The sequence below is a fragment of the Polypterus senegalus genome, chromosome 6 (assembly GCF_016835505.1).
Source record: "Polypterus senegalus isolate Bchr_013 chromosome 6, ASM1683550v1, whole genome shotgun sequence".
NCBI lineage: Eukaryota > Metazoa > Chordata > Cladistia > Polypteriformes > Polypteridae > Polypterus > Polypterus senegalus.
Genome location: NC_053159.1, coordinates 182,691,805 through 182,713,628, shown reverse-complemented (window position 1 = coordinate 182,713,628; position 21,824 = coordinate 182,691,805). Strand labels below are relative to the sequence as shown.

Genomic DNA, 21,824 nt, shown 5'->3' with positions numbered 1-21,824 from the left:
GTTTCCACTGTGGGTATTCTTTAAAAAATAACCAGGAAAAGAAGAGGGCTATTAGTAGAAGCAATAGAATCTAACAACCCTTTTTCCGTCTCCTAGTTTATTTTTGAAGACCACCCACAGCTGAAATGCCATTTGTAACTTTATTTTGTTTTCACAGCATGCATTCAACAACCTTTCCTTGCTAATAGCATACATATGGAATAGCCAATATTCACTTTTAAGTCACACTGTCCCATTTCAATTTTTGGAAAATGAAGAATCATTATTATTATTATTATTATTATTATCATCATCATAAATCTCAATATTTTTTCTGCTACAGTGTTGAATTACTTACTTCTGTCAATGTCTACTATTTTTTAAATGATCATTAGCTGTTACAGTCTAGAAGGTATACATCCTTGAAAAGGTGTTAACAGCAAAAGAATGCAGCTTTAATTAACAATGTCTTTATGTTTATTGAAAAAATACCCACAAATATAATTTTCATAATTTTTACTGCTATATACTATTTTTTATGAATCAAACAGGAAGGAATAAGGAAAAAAAATCATCACTAATGACTGGATTGAAACACTATAACACATTCAGTTTTATGTGCTAATGATACAAAACTGCCTTGAATACAAAAATGTCTCCGTATTAGCCAATGAATATTTTTTTTTTCTATTGTAATTTCATTCTCTTCTACTCAATCAGATATTACCATGATGAAGACCATAGTTGAGATAACTTAAATATTATTTATGTATTTATTGCAGAACATAGTTAGTGTCGGTGCCTCATAGATACAGCATGCTGGGTTCAAATCTAGTGTCTTGTTACTGTCTGCAAGAAGTCTGCATATTCTCCATATATCTACATGGGGCTTTTCCACTTGTACTCTGGTTTTCTTTCCACATTCCAAAGATGACTTTAAATTAGTCTCACATGAATGTGTGTATGAGTAGGCAGTGCAATTGACAGGCTTCCCATTTAAGGTTGGCTCTGTGATGGACTCTGATGCCTTGAGCAGTCCTAAAATGGATTGGGCATTTTGTTAATTTTTTTTTTTTTGCTAATACCTTTCTACCTTTACTCACACATTTAATTCCATAAGGAACACTGTACACCTAAATATAACAATTGCTTCATAGCACCACAATATGGATGATGAACAATATTGTTTTAAGATGAAAAGCCCTAGAGGCCATATTTTTAATGGGGAGTATAGTAGAATTTAATGTACAATAAATATAACAATTAAAAAAACCATCACAGTATCAACAGAGAAAGCTTCAACTTGCATTTTAATCAAATATTGTGTCTTTTTAATCTAATAGTGTCAATGAAATCAATAATCAAATAATCAAAGTGTGGCTATTTAAATAGCCTGGCTTTTTTGTGTAAAGAATCACACCAATTTGAGGCTGTAGTGCAACTGTTTACATACAGTATCTCTTTACAATAAGAGCACAGGAGAGAAAAATAACTTGCTCAAGGTTACACAGTGTGCTGTAGCCTAGGACTGAAGTGACAGATTTATGTTTAAAGTCCACTGCCTTAGTCAGTGGGCCACACAGCTTAAATCAATTCAGATGTATACTATCAAAGAAAACTCCTCAATAACATCACCATGAAACTGTAAAACAGAAAAACATATACAAGGATAATAACAAAAGTTGAAAACAAAAGTGCTATTAGACATACACATACATACATAAAAATAAATTTGTTACCTGATCAATGGTCTTGCCTGCCCAACCAATGGCCTTCATTTTGCGTTTGACTTCCCATTGCTTCTGATAGGCCAAAATGTGATTTAGAGGCCATGGATAAGGAATACTATACCGTGGTACTGTGATCTAAAATGCAAAAATATAATCTTCATTACATTTTGATTTTATTTATATATGTATCTATTTAAATAAATTAATGACTTGTATCTTCTTATTTAGAGGCCATGGAAATGTGAGTAATGAAGCATTGTACACTGTAATATACACAAAAAGCAAACATTGGATATTATGCGTCTGAAAATGATCATATAATATGTCACTATCCTCATCTATAATACTTTAGTTAGATACAAGCCAACAATATAGCACAGAAACAGTCACATAAAATGCACTGTGCAAAATATATAAATAAAATACTTCCTTGTTTATATTTGCCACATTTAAGTATCAAACAAAAATTTTACTGAACGTGCTGCACTGCTCATTTAATTTATTTGCTACTTGATTACCAGACTTGTACAACTGGCACAAAGAAATTAATTTTTAAATGTATTCTCATTTAACAGTGCACTCTCTTATGAGTTATAGACACAGCTTTTTTGAAAATGTATGTGCAGGCAAAGTAATGCTGTAAAACACCATGTATCATTTATGAGCTGGGACTACCAGTTGTGAAGAAAGCCCCTGTTCATTAAATTTTAATTAAGATAAATGCTGATAAAAAAAAGTGCTCACCTGCTTTGCAGTGTTCTCATCACACCACAGAATATACAGCTGCAGAAATAAGAAACATTTTATATAAACTACAACTAGACTCACAGTAGAGCTCTGTAAATGAATTCCATCTACAGAACAGTTTTTGATTTATAAATGAGACTGCCAAGAACATCAAAATGCTGCAAACAATTCATTACTACAGCTCCTGGAGTGCAGTGATTAATTAGCTTAATTTTATATATAAAAAAATTAATGTTTACACTAAATTCAAAGCATCAAATTGTAAACAAACAAAGACAACGGTAAACCAGAAGATATGTGAAAGTAATTAAAGCTAAAGAAAGGGGGTAATCACCAAGAATAATCATTAGTAATCAGACTAATTAATCAAACAATTCTGTACATTTTATGCCGATCACAAAAGTGTACAGGCAGAAAACACAGTGCCATCCATTGTTGCCCAGTGGTTTCACTTCCAAAATGCTTGTTTGTAACCACTTTGCACAATGTATATTTTAGCTCAAAGCCCTTTAAACCTTTTTTTTCCCTTTAAAACAAACCACGCATTCTTCAACTATTATTTACAATATTATAATATTAACATTTACATGTTAGGTATTTACACAAAATTAACTTACTTTGAATGTTCTTATACAGTGTTGACATGTCATTACTCTTTCACTTGACTAAAAGCATGAAGTTAATGGATTATAGTGTACATCTCACATGGAATGTGAATGTTTTTGTGGAATCTAAAAAATAATCTACACATTTTAAAAGATACAAGTGGTAACTGGGTATAGTTCACCTCTTACTTTAGACTGGACTACTTATGATTATTTATGTATATTGCATGAATATATTATGAGCTAATCTCTTTTGCAGACTATGGCTCACACAATGACTTGCTGCAGCAATTTCCTATATAAGAATACAGTCAGCCTCTCACTTTCTATCTGTTCCATTTAGTTTCAATGATACCCAGGGGCAGTGACTGGTTTTTAGTATTCTAAGGACCACGACTAAGAACAGACTCTGGGATCTGCAGTTATATCCTTAAAAGACATGCACTTGGGGTGGCAGACTTTCCAAATGCCACACATGCTCTTTCGGCCTGTCAGCATTACAATAAGCTCTGTCAATTGCAAGGAAATCAAAGGTAAAGGGGAAAAAAGCCATACTTTGTCATTCACTCTGCCATTTAGAGCAAGTACTACACAAGTTTTCAGAACTTACTGTACCTCAGCTGTCAACAGCATACTATTCACAAGTTCCATGTAGGCTTTCATCTCTGCCTTCTGGACTTCATTTAGTCCATCACTAAGTGAATGGCCCTAAAGGGACAGAGAAACGGATTGCACTAAGTAATATCAATCGGTTCAGCTGCAAGGCAGCACAATAGATTAAGACAGATGCACAGGGATTTTTTTATTGCCATGTTTAGGGAGATCATAGCATCATTTAAGTGACTGAAAACATGTCATAATCAAAACTCAGTGCTAAAGAATAATGTCAAATTATAAGTAATAAGTCAATCAAAAAGATAGCTATTATAAGAACGCGGAAATATGCTATGTACTTCAAGGCGACTCTTTAATGATTATTAATAAAATTCCATGTTGACATGCTCACAAATGTAATGAGACCAATACTGAAACTTCTACAGGTTGACTAATTTAAATAAGATGGTCAAGTGTACAGTATTGAGCTACAAACTGAAACAAAAAAGATTCTTTTGTGAGTCCAAGTTTTTTTTATACCATTTGATTGTTTTTTTGTAAGGAATTTACTTTCCTCCTACCCAACCACTAGCTATTAAATGCTCCACAATAATTGTGAACAACCATAATTTTTATAAATCGCTCTATCAATATGTTCTGCCTGAACACGACAGAAAATGATTGATGAAGTGCTTTCTTCAGTGACTGCTACCAAAAGCATTTATAAGGATGTAGTTTCTCTTACCTTTGCTTTGGTGAACTGGACTATTGGACCCAGTTCTGATACAACTTGATTGCCAACATGGATAAAAGGTACTTTACCTGAAGGAAGAAATAAATATATAAGTAAATAAAACAAAAAAGGAACATTCTCCTTCGTATATGCAGAGTTTATAAAGAAACCCATTGTACTTTTTATCATAGCCTCTAATTACTTTTCACAAGTGAACTGCAGTATTGACAGGGCTTTTGTGCATTTAATCAACTTTGATTGTATACAGGATAAAAGGAGAAACATACAAAACAAAGTATATACGCAAGTGGGAAACACAAACATTTAAACTTCCTGCAGTTTCCCCAAATTCAAAATATACAAATCCAGGCATACTATAAACTAAACATAGTCTCACAGGCAGCAGTTTCTTAGTTTCATCTGTTCAAAATGGTCTGCTAAAAGACAAGAACCTGCACAAACACATGGCTGGGGTACAGAAAAAAAGAAAGAACTGCTATTATAAGAAATTACAATACAAAACACAGAAAAATAAAGCTTTCTTAAAGACAGTTTTTCCACCAAAAATGTGCCACTTTAAATTACCTTACTGTTAACACTGAATAAAATAATATCAGTAACCTGTAAAATAAAACAAGTAAATAAAAAGGATAAGATGGTACCATTTTGTTCATACATGTAAATAAACAAAACTGATTTAAAATTAAGATTTTATTTGTGCTGTTCACTTTTTATTACAGGTGCTGGATTTAGATTGCATAAAGGCTACAGATGAATTAAAAACCTTGATATCAGGAAAAAATCTTTAAGGTATAAGAATTACATTTTCACAGATGGGCAACACTGCTAGAATATTCTGCACTTTCTGTCTGCCCTAGTCAATCAGTTAACTAGATCTCTAAAGCCGCAAATCTATTTCTGTGGAACTCAAATTAATTACATTCTTTCAAGCACTATGAAAGATGGTCTATTATGTGTAAAGCTTGGGGAAAAAAGTGTTAGTATCTAACAGTGTGCTCATATTTCCTATAAGAAAATGATATCTGGATATAATAGGACTCTGAATGGCAAATCAAAAAGAGGCACCATTGTGTCAAAAACAGAAATGCTTAACAGCATTCTGAGAATCTGTATTGCATTAATGAGCCCTCCTGAAAACTAAAAATCAATGTGGGTTAAGAAAGGGGAAAAGATTATACGGTATGTGTGTATATATATATATATATATATATATATATATATATATATATATATATATATATATATATATATATATACACATACATACACACACACAACCACACAAATAACCATAAGCACTGCAATTACTAATAAAAGGTTTTCTGAGGAAAACTACAAAAAATATATGTAGCTTAGACATTAAGAGGAGTATTAAAGTAATGTTTGAAATAACTTATGAGAAAACTAAATAGAAATTTAATGAATAAAAACAAATGTTTATTAAAAATGGCAACTTATGTTTTGTGCCAAATTATACTGTCACATTGTTTGGATGAATTATTTGCCAGTAAACCAAAAAAATACATAACACTTATGATCCAGAATTAGTGAGCACTGACTATGGACAGAGTTTATGCGATAACTGGTACTCAGTCTATTCAGAACACAGAACTTGTGTTCAATAATATGCATGTTAAAATATGACTTAAATAAAATAGCAATTTTTTTTTCTCACAACTCCCTTCTCATCTCCTTAATTATGGAACCTACTGTTAAGCCCAGTTCACACAGAGTTCATACTAACAGCAGGTTCTGTCAAAGTTCCTTTGAAAAGATTCTTTCTCTGTAAGTTACAGGCAGCCTTAGGGTAATGGATGGAGTATAGCAGACCAACAAAGACTTAATCTGCATCCACACGATCAACTGTATGACAAAAGAAATGCAGCTCTCACTGACCAGAGGGGTCTCCAAGGATGTTAACATGTAGCTTCTAATAAAAAAGATGGTGTGTTTTAGGTCTTCGGTTATAAAGGCAAGTTTATTTGTTGCTATTTTTTCAGTTATGGAAATAAAGCAAACACACGGCAAAGTTAAGGATATAAAACAAACACATGGCATGTGTGTGCACTAGGCAGAATTACAATAATTTCACTATTTTAGCATAATATGTAAGATAATGACAAAAGCTTTATATTAGGTATGTGTCAATATTTCAAAATATAATGCTTTAGTTATTTCATAAGAAAACAAATTTTGCTAATATTACTTTTCCTCTCTATCCTGTTAAATTCCAAATATATGAACAACTACATACAGTATATATATACAGTGCTAATTTTTGTTTCCTTCTAAAATGCAGAATATGAAACACTCCTCTCTTGGAATTTTACAAGGATTTTCTTTGAAGGAGGTCACTTATTCACTATATATATGAACCAATTATAACTGAGTGGACTTGACCATTCTTCAAATCATTTTAAGAGAATTTCCTTGAAATTTGACTTAGAATATCAATCTGTTATTTAAAATATTTCAGCAGTGCAAAAGGTCAAGGCAATTGAGGCTATCATGACCAACAGAGAACAAGAAGGAATTATACCCTCTTAGATTGTCCTTTTTATAAAATAAAAAAAAAAAAAAACTGTTACAAATCTAAAGTGGGTCATCCAAAAATAATGACTTTTTTTAATGTGGAACTGAATATAAACACAAGAACCATCTAATAATAACAATAAAGCTACTGCCTAAGCCTAAACAAGGCTGACAATTAATTTAGTTTACAACACTGGTAATAATAATGTACAAGGTTCATTTTAACAAAAAAATGTAAGCAGTAAAGCAAAATGCATTTCAAATCTACATCTCTTGCTTACTGTAACAGTGGTGTAGTTATAAGCTACTGTAAACAAATAATTTTTCTACAATAGGAAATTGCTGACGGCTTTCAATGACCATTTCTTTGGATTAAAACCAAAGAACACTTTACCAACAAATAAACAGATAATATTTCTGAGGAATAACATATTGTATGACTAAAATCATAATACAATTTACTATGTGCTGCAGAGGTGCTGGCAATAAAAATACCAGTACTGGGAAAGGGGACAATATGTATAGCCTGGCTCAAATTACGTTCTTAGTAACCACAGAAAGCTGCCGGTGTGCTGGAGCGGCAGGCAATTAGAAACACTGCATCTAACGGTGTCACTTAATGGCCATGAGCTGAAATTTTGTTGCCATGGAAGTGTGACTTCACTGCAGCAGTGCACAGAATGCACAGCAGACTTACCAGATGGGGACATGTATTCTGCATTGGCCCTACACGCCACCTGGACTGGCAGAGTGCACATTCGCAAATAGGCCTAGCAAAAAAGAAAAAGATAAAATTACATTATTCACTGAAAATTCAGAAGGACGTAAGGCATGTAAAAATGGTACACTTTCATGCAAGTTAAATGCAGTTCTTACCTTTTAATCACAAAAAAGAAAAAGGAAGAATTCACAATAAGGTTTTAGTTCTCAGAAACATACAAGACTTCATTTGAGTTAAATGGGATATGTATTTATGGTACTACATAATAGTATTGAGGTATAAGGCTGAGCTATAAGGCTGCCACCTTATAGCTCCACTAAGCAGGGTTCAATTACCTGTCCAGTCAATGTTCCGAGTGTACCTTTCAAATGTACCTTATATCTACCTCGGCTTTCTCAAAGTATTCCTGTTCCACTCCATATCCCAAAGGTGACTATATTAGCATAACTATCAACTTTAAACTGGTTTAATAGGAATTAGTGTGTCTTTTAGTAAGTGTACCCTACAATGACCGGCAATCCCATCTAAGGTTGCTTCCTGGCACCAAATGATCCTGCAAGTCTCCAAGTTAACTCCTCATAAGGTTCCCAAGTTCAACTCTGGAATGTAATCCCTGCATGTCCGTGCTACCAGTAGAAGTGTGTGTGTGTGTGTGTGTGTGTGCGCGCAGAATGAAGTGTTTGTGCGTATGCTTCAAAAAGCACAATATTTTTATTAACAACTAAAGCTTGTGCGTGTTGGCTACCTGAAGCAAAAAATACAAGAGGCTTATTTTAAAGGTGACATAGTTAAAAGTCACAATCCTTTTAAAAACCAATTCAGTTATACCAGTTTCACTTCACCATGAAGAATTAATGACTATCACCCGAGTTCTCAGATGCAACAACCTAAGACTGTATCCTAAACGTTGAACTGCAAGTGGACAGTGTGAACTGGGAAAGACATTTACAGAGAGAGAAGAGGCAAGATTGTTAAAAAAAATAAATTCTACTGTTCATCATCACCATCAATGCCAAAGGCAATTTCCCTCCAAAAATACACAATATTTGGGAAAATTTCAGAATACACATACACATCGAGGACATACTGTACTTTACACTATATAAAAATATATGGCTACACAATGGTTACCACCAGTGCCTCACAAACTCAGATTTCTATGTTCAAATTATGCATCTGGCTGCTCTCATCATATCACAACTACAGTGTGGCATAATGGTTAAGGCTTTCAAGTTCAAACCTTGAGGCTGTGGGTTCAAATCTCACTATTTGGCACTGTGTTAACATACGCAAGTCGCTTCACCTGCCTGTGCACCACCTGGAAAAATAAAAATAAATGTAACCAATTGTATCTCAAACGTTGCAAGATGCCCTGGATAAAAGTGTCAGCCATGCGAGTAAAGTACATCGTTTTTCTGTGTCTGCATGGGCTTTTCTCTGGGTAACCACATTTTCTTTTTCATTTTCAAAAAATTAAGTATTAGACTAACTTTTACTTCTATATTGGCAGGTGCAGGTGTTTAATTGGTTGGTTCCTGCCTAATGTTTGCCGATTCTCCCTGTGTATGTGGGGATTAAACTTCTAGTCACACATTTTCCTCACATATCCCAAAGATTTGTGTCTTACATTAACTGGCATTTCTAAACTGAGACTGTCTGAGTGGGTACTACAATGGACTGGTGTAACATTCAAGGCTAGCTCATGCCCTATGCCAAGTGCTGCTCCTGTCACCTATAACCCTGAACTAGACAAATTAGGAATGACAATATAATGTTATAAAGTGTAAAATGCATGAAAATATATTGAAAACTGTAGGTATGGAAGTCTGTAATGAATTGCTTAAGAAGAGGTTACTTTTTCAAGCAATAAAAAATATAATTTTGGCATGTATGCAAATTTGCAACATAGTGCAGAGTACTGAATATTGAACATAAAAAGAATGTGAAATGACATACATTTACGATTATAAATATAATAAAATTACAGCCATTCATAAACCACTAAATAAAGGCCATTATATCTAATAAAGAAACAGATTCATACTATTATTAAATAAAAAATATTATTATTAACACTTAAGAAAATTATGTTAACTGAAGAAACTGACAGGAATTAATATTTGAGTTTATGAGGTGTGCCTATCAATTGTGTATGGATACATATAAACACACACACAGTATATTATATATACATACATATATATATATATATATATATATATATATATATATATATATATATATATATACATACATACATACATACATACATACATACATACATATATATATATATATATATATATATATATATATATATATATATATATATATATATATATATATATATACATATATATATATATATATATATATATATATATATAGGGAATTTTGCCAAAAAAAACTTGGCAAACTGTTACAGAACTTCAGCAGGCGGTTTGAGGATTGCAGGGAGAGAAAACAAAAATGAGGTCTGAAATCTTCAAGTCTGATTTTCCTCTATTTATCATTATTTTGTTTGGCAAGCAGAATGTCATTGGCTCCCTGAAGAATTATAGGACTGTACTGCAGAAGACAAACAATTTACTGGCACTTTGCCTCACTGCACAGCGCTGCCAGCCTGCCACCAGCTATTAATTTTCAGCCATACGTGTTTAAGTCACTCAGCCTGAACAAACATATTTGTTGGGGCACCAGCCCATTACATTTAGAAAAGGCTTGGGCATGAAGGGTTTAATTTGAAATCACTGCTCCTATCCCATTTTCCTCATAATATACCTTTTATTACTGCAAAAATAGGATAAAGTTACCTCATTTTTCTCTCCCATTTAGCTTTTCAGAATCATCTGCTTTAAAACTCATAGAACTAACATAATATTGTTTTTTTCAGCAAAGCCTTTAGTCATAAATAGAATGCTTTTGCATTATAACATTTCTTTGGCTAACAACTGTCATGTAATTCTTTCCCACTACCAAAGCTGAACTCTAATTTTGGCCAGGCTTTTCCCACATTAATTCCCCCAACAGTAGAACTCTAAATTAACTTTAAGGCTCTGAATCTAGCTGGAGGTGGTATGCAAAACTAAAGTGAGATACTCTGGTGCACCTTCAAGAGGCACAACCTAAATTATTCTGGAGCAGAGAGCTGCAAGCAAACTCTCTGACAGCTCTGGCCCTTAGCGAATGCAGTGAAGACCAGGGTCTTGTTCCAAGCAACTGCCACAGAATTCTCAGGATATTTACATTATTCAAAGATAAATGTATTGTCAATTCAGTGTCTCAAAACACTAGACTCACGCTGCTTTATTTCCACTGAAGCCAAAGGTTATTGCACCTCTTCAGTGCACAACATTTCAGCTTATGGAACAATAGAGTATGTCAAAATATTTTAGTAAACATCTAGGACAAGAAGAAAAAGAAATAAAAAAAAAAATCAAGCCTGCTTAGATAAATCCAGCAGGCATTTTCCTAACTGCCGTCTATTTCTTTTGCTTTCTCATACAGCGACGTCTTCATTAAACCTGGCTTTATGTTAGTTCCAGTAATGCACAAATGATTTAGTACTACTAATTAAAAAAAAATCTTATTTTTTCCCCCAAAGAGCCTTCTGCTACCTGTTATCAACCAATATTTAAGCAACAGAATGTGCAACATCATATTTACCTTTCTTCTTTACATAGTGATGAATGGAAACTTAGCAGTGAACTTTTTTTAGTTTGTGTATATATCATTTTTATTTTTGCATCCTTTCTAAACTCTGATATACCAGAATATCAATACCAATAACAAATATGTAAGAAAAAGATATCATTATCTTATCTTGACATCATTATCCTGACAAACATTTATACAATATTGTTTATAAATGCATCCATCTTCAAACATGCTTAAAATCAGTTCAGGATTGGGCAGTCATTAGCATGTACCTCTTACTTATTTTAGGTATACAGGACATTGATGCAGTGGCTTGCACTGCTGCCTCATGGACCCAACCTCCTAGGTTTGAATGCTGCACTCAGTCATTTGTCTATTGTCCTCATGTCTCCAGGTACACTGGTTTTCCTCTCATATCTCCAAAGATACGTATGCTAGGTTAGCTGATGATAACAGACTAGACCCATTTGAGCATGGCCCCTCAAAACGGTGAACTGGATTAAATAAGATTTGGGAATGTTATTGAATACATCAGAGTGACCATGGAAACAAGCTCTTTTTTCATTTGTAATAAGCTGTAGTTAATTATTAATTTGTAATAAGCTGTAGTTAATCTAAAAATACACTACTATACTCATTACATATTTACCAATAGTGACTCAGTCTCACTAAAGAAGTTAAACTTTGCTTTACATTTCTTATGCATATTTTTTAATGATTAACTGGATGTCCAAGTATGATCATTACTAACAGTTAATTATTTTACTTCTATATCACATGCATTTGACACAGAATAGCCACTCTTCTATGGTTTCTTTCAGAGTTCAGGGCAGTAAGGCCACCTTCAAATACAAACAGCGGATAATGTTTACAATGGGTAACACCATTTGAACTTTGCAATACCTGCAGAGTGGACTGCTGGAGAATGCCCATATGTGCAGACTGACTGCGCGTTGACCCTATCTGATCTGAATTAGTTTGGAAGACTAATTGATTTGTGAATAAGAATATGCAATGGACCCAATTGGACACGTTGTATATTATGAACAAATTTGGGAAAGGGTCAGATTCACACTCAATCCTCAATTGTGAATCTGGCTCAGATATCCTAAGTTTTAACAATTTAATAATAAGATGTTAATTAACTAAAAGTTGTGTGGGGGCATTACATCAGGTTAAAGAAGGGAAAGACATTTACCTCAAATTCAGTTAATTGCTTTTTTTTTCCTTTTTCTTTTAACACAGTTAGTGATGCTTTCTTAAAAAAAACAGTAGATTATGTTTGAGGCCAGGCCTGGTCAAGGATCTCATAGAGTTTGTACATTTTTCTTTTACATATGATTAGTTTACACTCTGCTTCTTCAAGACAAGCACAATAGGAGGGTGAATTGTTATAAAATGGTTCAATATGAATGAAATCAGACATGTTTGTCAAAAGTGGACTTGTACCATATCAATCATTGGTTCCTGCCTTGCATCTAATGCTTTAAGGCTAGGTTTTGGTTTACCAGGACCTTAAAACTAAATTTAGTTACTTGAGCAAATGAATGTATAGATATAGAGTCCTTGGAATTAAGCATATCAATGTATTTGTGTCATATATCAAAGTTGAAAATTAACATTTGCTATTATGTAACAGTGGTTTCGTGTGACCACAGAAATTAACCTTCTAAACTGATAATAAACCTGCTATCCAGAACTCAATAATGTAGCTTTTATTTAAATATTAATTGTGACTCACTGTGAATACTGTAATCAACAACAGTATAAATACTATATTGAACTCACTTTAACAAGTTCTGTTTTATATGAAAAACACACAAAATGACACCTTTTATTGGCTAACTAAAAAAATAACAATATGCAAGCTTTCAAGGAAAAAGCATGGTGGAACTGTGGTTAGTGCTGCCGCTCAGATCCACAACCCTCGGTTCAAGTCTTGTGCCTGGTCATCTGTACAGAGTTTACATGTTCTCTGTATGTGGGATTTTTTCCCTCTCTCAAATATTTGTTATACATTATCTGGCAATTATAAATTAAAAGTACATTTATATATATTTCTTTCTTTATTTATTTATTTATTGTGTGTGTGCGCAAAAGGGCATACCACTCAATGCTGGTTGGCATTTTTCACATAGTGCTTGTACCCAGCACCCTGCAACACTTAATTGAATTAACTAGGTTTGCAAATTTTTGGTTGATAACCATTTAAAACATGCAAAACCATGCAAAAATGACTTCAATATATAAGGATTTTGTATTCTTTCTTTACGATGGCATAACTCTCATCTTAAAGGTCTCTCTACTAAATATTTCAAATGCAAGCAGTTGTGGAAGTAGACTTCCACTGAAACATAACTTTAGAAATTCTATCCACAGGCAGAGTACATAGCTCAAGCAATTTAATAAATATCAAATGCTTTCTACTGTGACCCACTGGTAACATATAACTGTTTACAAAAAGCATTCCAGAAGAATTTATTTTTTTTCAACAGTCAGTCCATTTCCATGATGTTACTTAGAATTAGATCACAGCATGAACTCAACTCACAAACCTTATTAAAACTGCTAAAAACAGTGATTTAAATATACAGAGAGTAGATAATGCTGTTAATAAACGACAGAGCTGGAAGTAACTACACAGTGATACAAAGATGCTTGAAAAAACTACGTGCAGTGGAATCAATGCTACTGTATACCGCAAACACTTTCATAAACAGGAGAAGAGAGTACAAGAGGCACACACACAAGTGAAGCACATAAGGACACTGACACATAGTACTGTATATCATTCTAAAGCAGTTACAAAGAAATTTAGAAATTTTCACATTTTTAGAAGGACATCTACACTCGGCATACAATAAACAACTACTTTAGTTAAGAATACCTACTTTCTTAGGCTTTGTTGTCTGAAGGAGTACGACAAAATACATAACATGATGAGTTGAATGAATAACCATTTGCTTTACTAATGTAACTCAATTGGATGCAAAAAGAAATTGAGTGAGAAGCCAATGACTATGCTCAGTCTCATCTTTTTGAGCACTTTAAGAGGTAAGATATAATAGAAGGGAAGAAACTAAATATTACACACAATACCAGGATTTCAGATAACATCAATAGGGGAAATAAAATGCATGAAGGGTCATAGAAAATGGGTTCTTCACAAAATATACAAATTCACTTTCCCAAACTACTTGATCAAATTCAAGGATAACTGGTGGGGAATCCACTACGGCAGCACAGAGCATAAAGCAGGAACCATGCCAAGCACAAGGTGACAGGCTACCACAGGGCACACTCACTCAAGTATTTTAGTTCACTCAACCCTGGCCAATGTTGACTCAACAATCAAACAGGCTTGAAGTGGTACAGAATTTGGGAGGAGGAGGAACATCTCAACTCAACATAGCATTTGGACCAAGTTTAAAGAGACTGTGAGGCAGCAGATGTAAAAATTTATTCCCATATAAAATAAACAGAAAAAAATGGCTACACTGGAGCAAATCAGAACTCACTTGAAACAGTTGCTTAAACTCAAATGGCAAAAGAATTGCTAAAGGACAGAATGCAATTTAATTCACTCATCCCCTTCCATTCCACTCAGTCCAACTTTTCAGCTCGGAGTAAACTGAAAAAAACAACATACATACTAATAATCATAAAAGGGGAGAGTGATAACGGGGCAACCAAAAAAATAACACCTCACCCACAAAGGGTATAAATGTGCTTAATATTAAAGAGTGGCTATCCCATTTTCACTTTACCAACCAACTAATCTGCCCTCTCTCTCAAACCTTCAGAACCTGGACACTTTTACTCTCTTGCCAAAGAGCTGTTGCACTTGATTTTCACACTAAATTACACATGTTGAACATGGATTCGTAAGGTTAAACAGAGTACACCATTTAGGATTTTTGAAAATTTTATTCAAGGAACAAAACAGGATAGCAAAGCACAACTCATGTACGTGAAAACAACATAGCTAATACAATCGTATGTGCCAGATGAAGTCAGTTAAAAAGATAACCATACAGTTATAAAGCTCCATGTAAAATTATTTTCAGAAAGAATACAATTGCAAATAAAATGGAAAGGTAAGCACAGGCCTAGTATGTTTATTTAAGAATTAATTAGCTGTCCACCGTGGCTCCACCCGCCTATTAGTGAAACAGGACAGTGAGGACAGCGAGCAACACCCTGTTCAGCTCCCCACTCCTGACATCATGCTTCCCCCTCCCCTTGGCCAACAGCCTGTGTCTCAGATTAGCATGAATACTGTGTATCATTCCTGCAAGCGAACTATGATTCTTAGCTCGATGAGAGAGGTCGCAAAATCAACTGTAATGTTCAAGAAAATTATTGAAAAAAACAGATCTAAATCCTTTAAGTAGTTCTCTCAATCGCTAACTAAGAGGAGGTAAGGAATGCTCAGAGGCTGGTACGTGAGTGAGGAGGGTCCAGCCGACCCGCTGCGTGTCTCTCAGATTCAGTACTGCAAGCGGACTATGATGTTCAAGGAAATTAGACAAAAAAACATATCTGAATCCATTAAGAAGTTCTCTTGTGAAAAGCAGACAGACATACAGACAAGCAATGTTTATCTGACTGTAAACTATGCAACATTCCACGATCTGCTTCTTGCAACTGAAGATGGCACTATGGCGGATGTTTACCGAATTGCAGACCAACCACAAGTGTTACCTGGTAGGTAACCACCCACACAATTCAGGTCGGGACTCGGACTACAAATGTAATTACTGTCAAACAAACCACACGCCGTGGCACAGCATAAAAGGGGTTTTGTCTCTGATGCTGATGTCCGAGGTTCGATCCTCGAGAGGGAAGCAGTAGAGTGTGTACACCTGATGAGCCCAAATGAGGGTGAAACAGAGAGAGTACTTTCCGAATTCTGAAAAAATATTCTGAACAGATCCTCTTAGAAAGAATTTATTTTTTCCAGTTTGAAATACTACAGAACATTATTTTCACACTAAATTACACATTTTGAACATAGATTCGTAAGGTTAAACAGAGTACACTTTTGTTCAAGTATTGTGGTACAGGACAGTATTTTTCAACCTGTGGGTCACTGGACATTTTGGATGTGTCATCAGCTTAAGTATAAAAAAAATTTAATAATTTATTAAATAAGCAATTGCTTTTATATTTTAGGGGCCAACTAACTGGCCAATTGAAATGACTGCTAACCTACATCTAGTCATAAGTAGGTGAAAACCTATTATACATTTCAGTTAAGAAATCCAACAAACTTGGACAAGTTCCTGAAAAATCACCCACTCCAACCTATTCCAGTTCTGTATCAACCACAGAACATTGAACCCAAAAACCTGAACCTAACTGGAAAATTAAAACATACAATCCAGACTTTGAGGTATGGATTTACTTTTACCATGAAGTACTGTAAACAGCCACAGTGCATCATCTCCAGTGAGGTAGTAGCAAACAAAAGCACAAAGCCTTTCAACCTATTAAGACACAAAGCAGGCTAATTACAGAATTGCCTACTTAAAAAAAAAAAAAAAAAAATCAAATCTTGAGACTTTACAAAAAAACATTTGAGTGTGCTTTTACAGCAAGCCATCAGACATTTCGTGCATCATATCTCAATGCTCATACAACTGCCAAAAATATGGCAAAAGTACCTCATCATACTATATGCTGAAGTAGCCATAAAAGTAAAAAAATATTTCTCTCTGCCATCTCTTAATTTATCCTTAATTTCAACAAAGTGGTGGAGTCAAAAAAAGACACCAAATTCAACTCAATATTAAGCACTACTTTACCGAGTTATTTCTGGTAGGAGTACCATGTAAAAACACACTTTCATACCCTCTGGTATCAATCCATGTCTTGCTATTAATGCATTAGGAGCCATTTTAAAATCAAGGCTATCTGAGAAATCCACAAATATTTTGCATGAAATCATTTAAGTGTAGAACACATTGCCTAGCAATGTGCAAGCCTGAAGACATTGCTCAAAGGTAAGATCTTGCCTTAAGCATATTTTAAATGATTTTAGGCTATAACAACTTTGTACTGAATGCCCAAGGACATTTCACATTCCACTTGAGGTTCACTGTCAGGCTTCCCTTAGAATCACAGACGGACCTGCCCCACCCAAAGCGATAAGGGCAACCAGGTCACTGCTCTCTTCCGAAGCCTTTGGCATATCTGCATGCTTGAATTCTGAAACCCATTCCAAAATAAATCCAATTTTTAAGCCTGAATGCCCAACTTTTGCCAGACATCATCTCCAACATGCATCTTACTTAAAAATTCTCAAGTGCAAAGATTTCCCTAGTGTCAAAGAAATGTGAAACCAATTAGGGTTGTCGTTATAAATGTAACCCTACGTTTTATCTCCATAAACCCTGGAATTTATTTTTTTTCTATTCACAATATAATTGATACATTCAGATATTGCTAAATAGATTTTACAAACAAAACTTTCAAAAATATTACATCTTTAAATAAAACAATCACAAGTTGCTTTCCCTTTTCTCATTGTGGCATCTTAATTTAAAGTAGTATTGCTTTATACTGCATAAACAGGTTGTCTATATTTCTTGCCTAAGTACACAAATATGAAATGTATTTGACCACTGAAAAAGGCACTTAGTTTTTACCCTTGAGACAAAGGTCATAACCATGCCCCTAATTGTGACATTCCTGCGATTTCCGTTGGTCTTGGTCAGTGGCTTCAGAGCTTAATGGATCTGACCACTGTAACCTTCACTAATTACACTTCTATTCAAAAACCTCAGGGTGAGTTATACATTTTGATTACTTAGGGCTTATCTCTGTTCAGGCACAGTTCTGCCATATTTAAAAAGTGAACACGTTCACTGTAGGCTTATAATTTATCTTTGACATATGTTGAAAAGCCAAAATACAATACCAGAAAAAAAAAAAAACAACAATATTTATAGTTTTGATTTTATTCTTATAAATGTCAAGAAAGATTTCATCATAACATATGATATGCACACCTCTGGCACAGTCCAAAAGTGCATTATTGACAGTTTGAGGTTAATTGAAAAAATGAAGAGTATTCAATTCCATAATATTAATATGAAACCCTTTTATTTTTCAACATTGAAAGTTTAAAATCAGCAATCCACAGCACTACCAATATGGTGAGATGGATTTTTTTTTCTGATTTCCTCTTGTCCCAGAGTCATCATTTGATAAAGGAGACAGAAACAAAGTTTGAAACTGGTTTCTAGGAAACTAGAGAAATACAATCCAGAAAAGGACACCAATCAAGTAAAGCTTATATCGCTGGGGTACCATTTTATTTAATCGCCTTTAAAGCAACAAAACCTGTTCATAAATCTACCATTGTTATAGAATCTCAAGGAGCAGAAGTAATAATCCAAAATACCAGGAGAATGCCAGTGCATTAACCTTTACAGATGGATTTCTGGTTTTAAAGTGTTAAGCAGACATTCCACATGCACTACACCAGGCTGGCTTTTATGTCAAATCAAGTATTTGTTTGCACCACTTTAGCCCTGCTATCACTGAATACTAAATTCTCAATCTAAACCCTATAAACTTGTACTATCAAAACGTGAGAGAAACAAATAGAATAAATATAGAGAGCAGCAGCTTTATCTGAATTGGATTTAAAATATACAACTTCAAATGCCATAACATAAGCTTTGAAAGGCACAAGTCCAATAACTAGTGTGATCTAGTTAGTGTAAATAGCTGCAAAGTATGCTGGCTGGCTGGCTGACTGGCTGAGAACAATCCCATTTTCCCCACTTAAAAATACTGTTTACAATGGCCAAAATAGACAACCTAACAGTACAAAAACATCACACATACAGAGAATCGTAATACATTCATTACAAAACCACTTCGACTCAAAAGAAAAAAAAAAAAAAAAAAAAAAAAAAGAGGGGTTCTGACATATGGCTAATCCAAATTTGTGGTTTGCTGCCTCTTAGAGAAACAAATGAGCTGGGAAACAAAGTGAATACAATTAATCTGTTAGGACCACCAGCTTCCTCCTGGACAAGCACAACTCCAACAAAGAATTCAATCTAGGGCTTGTATAACACTAAGTACACATTTTGAAAATCTTGTTTATGCTCTATCATTTGTTATTCGGCAGCCTAACCAGAGAATCTGTAAACATTATTATCACTATTTACTGTTGCTAATTACTTCTGAATTTACAGTAAGTGGTCAAGGCATCTGCTTTTAAACTTTCCCACTCCATGGAAGAGAATGTTAACTTTCAAAACTGAAAATTATGAATAAAGCTGTCCGCAGAATGATTCATTTTTCATATCTAATGGTTACAGACTATGTTACTGAAATAATATGTCTGAGGTTACAAATGAAAACCACACAGAATCATTCTTTATCCACGAGACAGATTAAATTCCATACCCTGTTACTGTAATAGGCACACTTGTACTTTAACATAAATTAGAACTCTAATTATATTAGCCAGTATTTTAAACAAAATAACAGATTCCTTAGAACCCATAGATGTAATTTATAGTGAAGCCAGGTTCATTTTCCAGAACAATCAATTTCACACTGCAGCTCAGGGCTAATGTAATGATGTAACACAATTTTTCCCTGGAATACTGAAAGGCTGGATTCACTGTTATCACTGAGGGGGTCTCGAAGATAAATGAAGATGCAATTTATTCAGTCATAATTTTATAGTGAAAATGTTATAAAGGGTGTCCATATGGGTAACAGAAATGTCGAAAGGGACTCTAATATATTTTAGCTTAAAACAGTATGGACAAGAAAAACATTATTTATTGCTACTATCCTCTATAATCAGTAGGTTGTCTTTTAGTGCAGGAGAAAATTATGAGCCTTTCAAGAAAACCATATCAATTTCAGAAGTCCACAAATAATGAGTTTATGATAAGTAAATCTTGAACTTGATACTTCAGGAGTAATTATGACATAAAGTAGTGGATTTGACAAGATTAGGTGCATTTAAATCTGCTTTAATAAGGGTGCTTTGCTTGGCACTACTTAAGAATATATTGAATGCTGTGTGGGTATATTTAATTCACAGTTGGGCATCATTATGAAAATCCATGTTGTGTTTAATTAAAACATAACATTACATTCTTAAACCTGCTTAATCCAATTAACGGTTGCAAGCAAGACAGTGTACTCAACAGCACTGGACAAAATGCAAACAAACAACCCTGGAAGGGGTGCTAGTCCAGTGCAGTTTATTAAAGAAATTACATGGAAAAAGTTCAAAAAGCAAACCATGTATTATCTTATAAAATGAAAACAAAAACATGTAAAGTATGTATTCCTGTATCCTGTTTTCATCTTCTTTGCTGTGTTTATTCTATTATCAGTAATAGTAACACCCATCTATCTTAAATAAACTGTTTTCCTCTGATGAAGCCCCTTATGATGGCATTTGCTATAAAAGTTACAAAATAAAATAAAAGACTGAATGTAAGCTTGATTGAGTGGCTAAAGAGAGCTGGTATCACGAAAGTGAAATCAGTCAAGTAAGATGAATCATTAGCACAATAAGATGTCAGTTTTATTACATGTGTTTTACCTAATATATCTCCTAATTTACTAAGCAGTACACTTTATAAAATCCTACACCCGGCTGCAGCCACCTTAATGCTACCGCCAAAAAGCATCAAGAAGTGGAAATTTCCAACCACTATACACCAACGCATTATGACAAACCAAATTAACATTTACAAATATCTAAAAAATATCTTGATTATCAACTTTAAATGTAACATGAGAATTATAGATAACGCACATATTTCAAAATCATATTAATGAATTTTCAGATATATCAAACATATTTTAACATATTATAAAATGATATTCTTGTCACTTTTAGATATCTGAAGTGTATTTTAAGATATCTTAAATGTATTTTAGCATATCTTTAAAAGAACTGTGTGCATTCTGAAATATCTGAAATGCAATTCATGTTATCACAAAATGACTTCCTGTAAAATTTCCTATGTTTTGAATAAAACTTCCTGTCATTTTAACATATCTTCAAATATACTTAAGATACTGTATCTCGAAATTAACAGGAAGTTATTTAAGGGTATCTAGAAATGCATTTTAGTTAATCTAAAATACAATTCAGATATTTCAAAATGGTCTGTGAATGTTATTAAAATATCTTAACATGCATCTGAGATACCTTTACATGTTTGATATACCTAAAATTAATTTTATATGACAAAAATGTAGTTTTGGATATCTTATTTATTTATTTTTACCATTTGCAGTATAAAACACCTGCAATTCAATCATATAAGATATCTTTAAAAAGAAAGGTGGCTACTTCAAAATATCTGAATATCATATTCAGATACTTAAAATGTAATTAAAGATATCTAAAATATGTCTCCAGATATCTCTAGCTTCCTGTCATATTACAGGATATCGGAAATACACTTCAGGATGTCTCTAAATAACTTCAAGTGTATTTTCAGATTCCA

At 33.7% G+C, this 21,824-nt stretch overlaps 1 protein-coding gene across 1 annotated transcript in view; it reads right to left on the bottom strand.

Moving 5' to 3' along the window:
• mtx2 (metaxin 2) overlaps window positions 1-21,824 on the bottom strand; it is a 59,386-nt gene that overhangs the window by 2,684 nt on the left and 34,878 nt on the right. The window contains exons 4-8 of the mRNA XM_039757707.1: window positions 7,639-7,711; window positions 4,401-4,477; window positions 3,677-3,769; window positions 2,454-2,492; window positions 1,719-1,844 (exon numbers count right to left, since the gene is read on the bottom strand). Coding sequence (XP_039613641.1) covers window positions 1,719-1,844; window positions 2,454-2,492; window positions 3,677-3,769; window positions 4,401-4,477; window positions 7,639-7,711 — 408 coding nt within the window. The remainder of the gene's footprint in view (window positions 1-1,718; window positions 1,845-2,453; window positions 2,493-3,676; window positions 3,770-4,400; window positions 4,478-7,638; window positions 7,712-21,824) is intronic.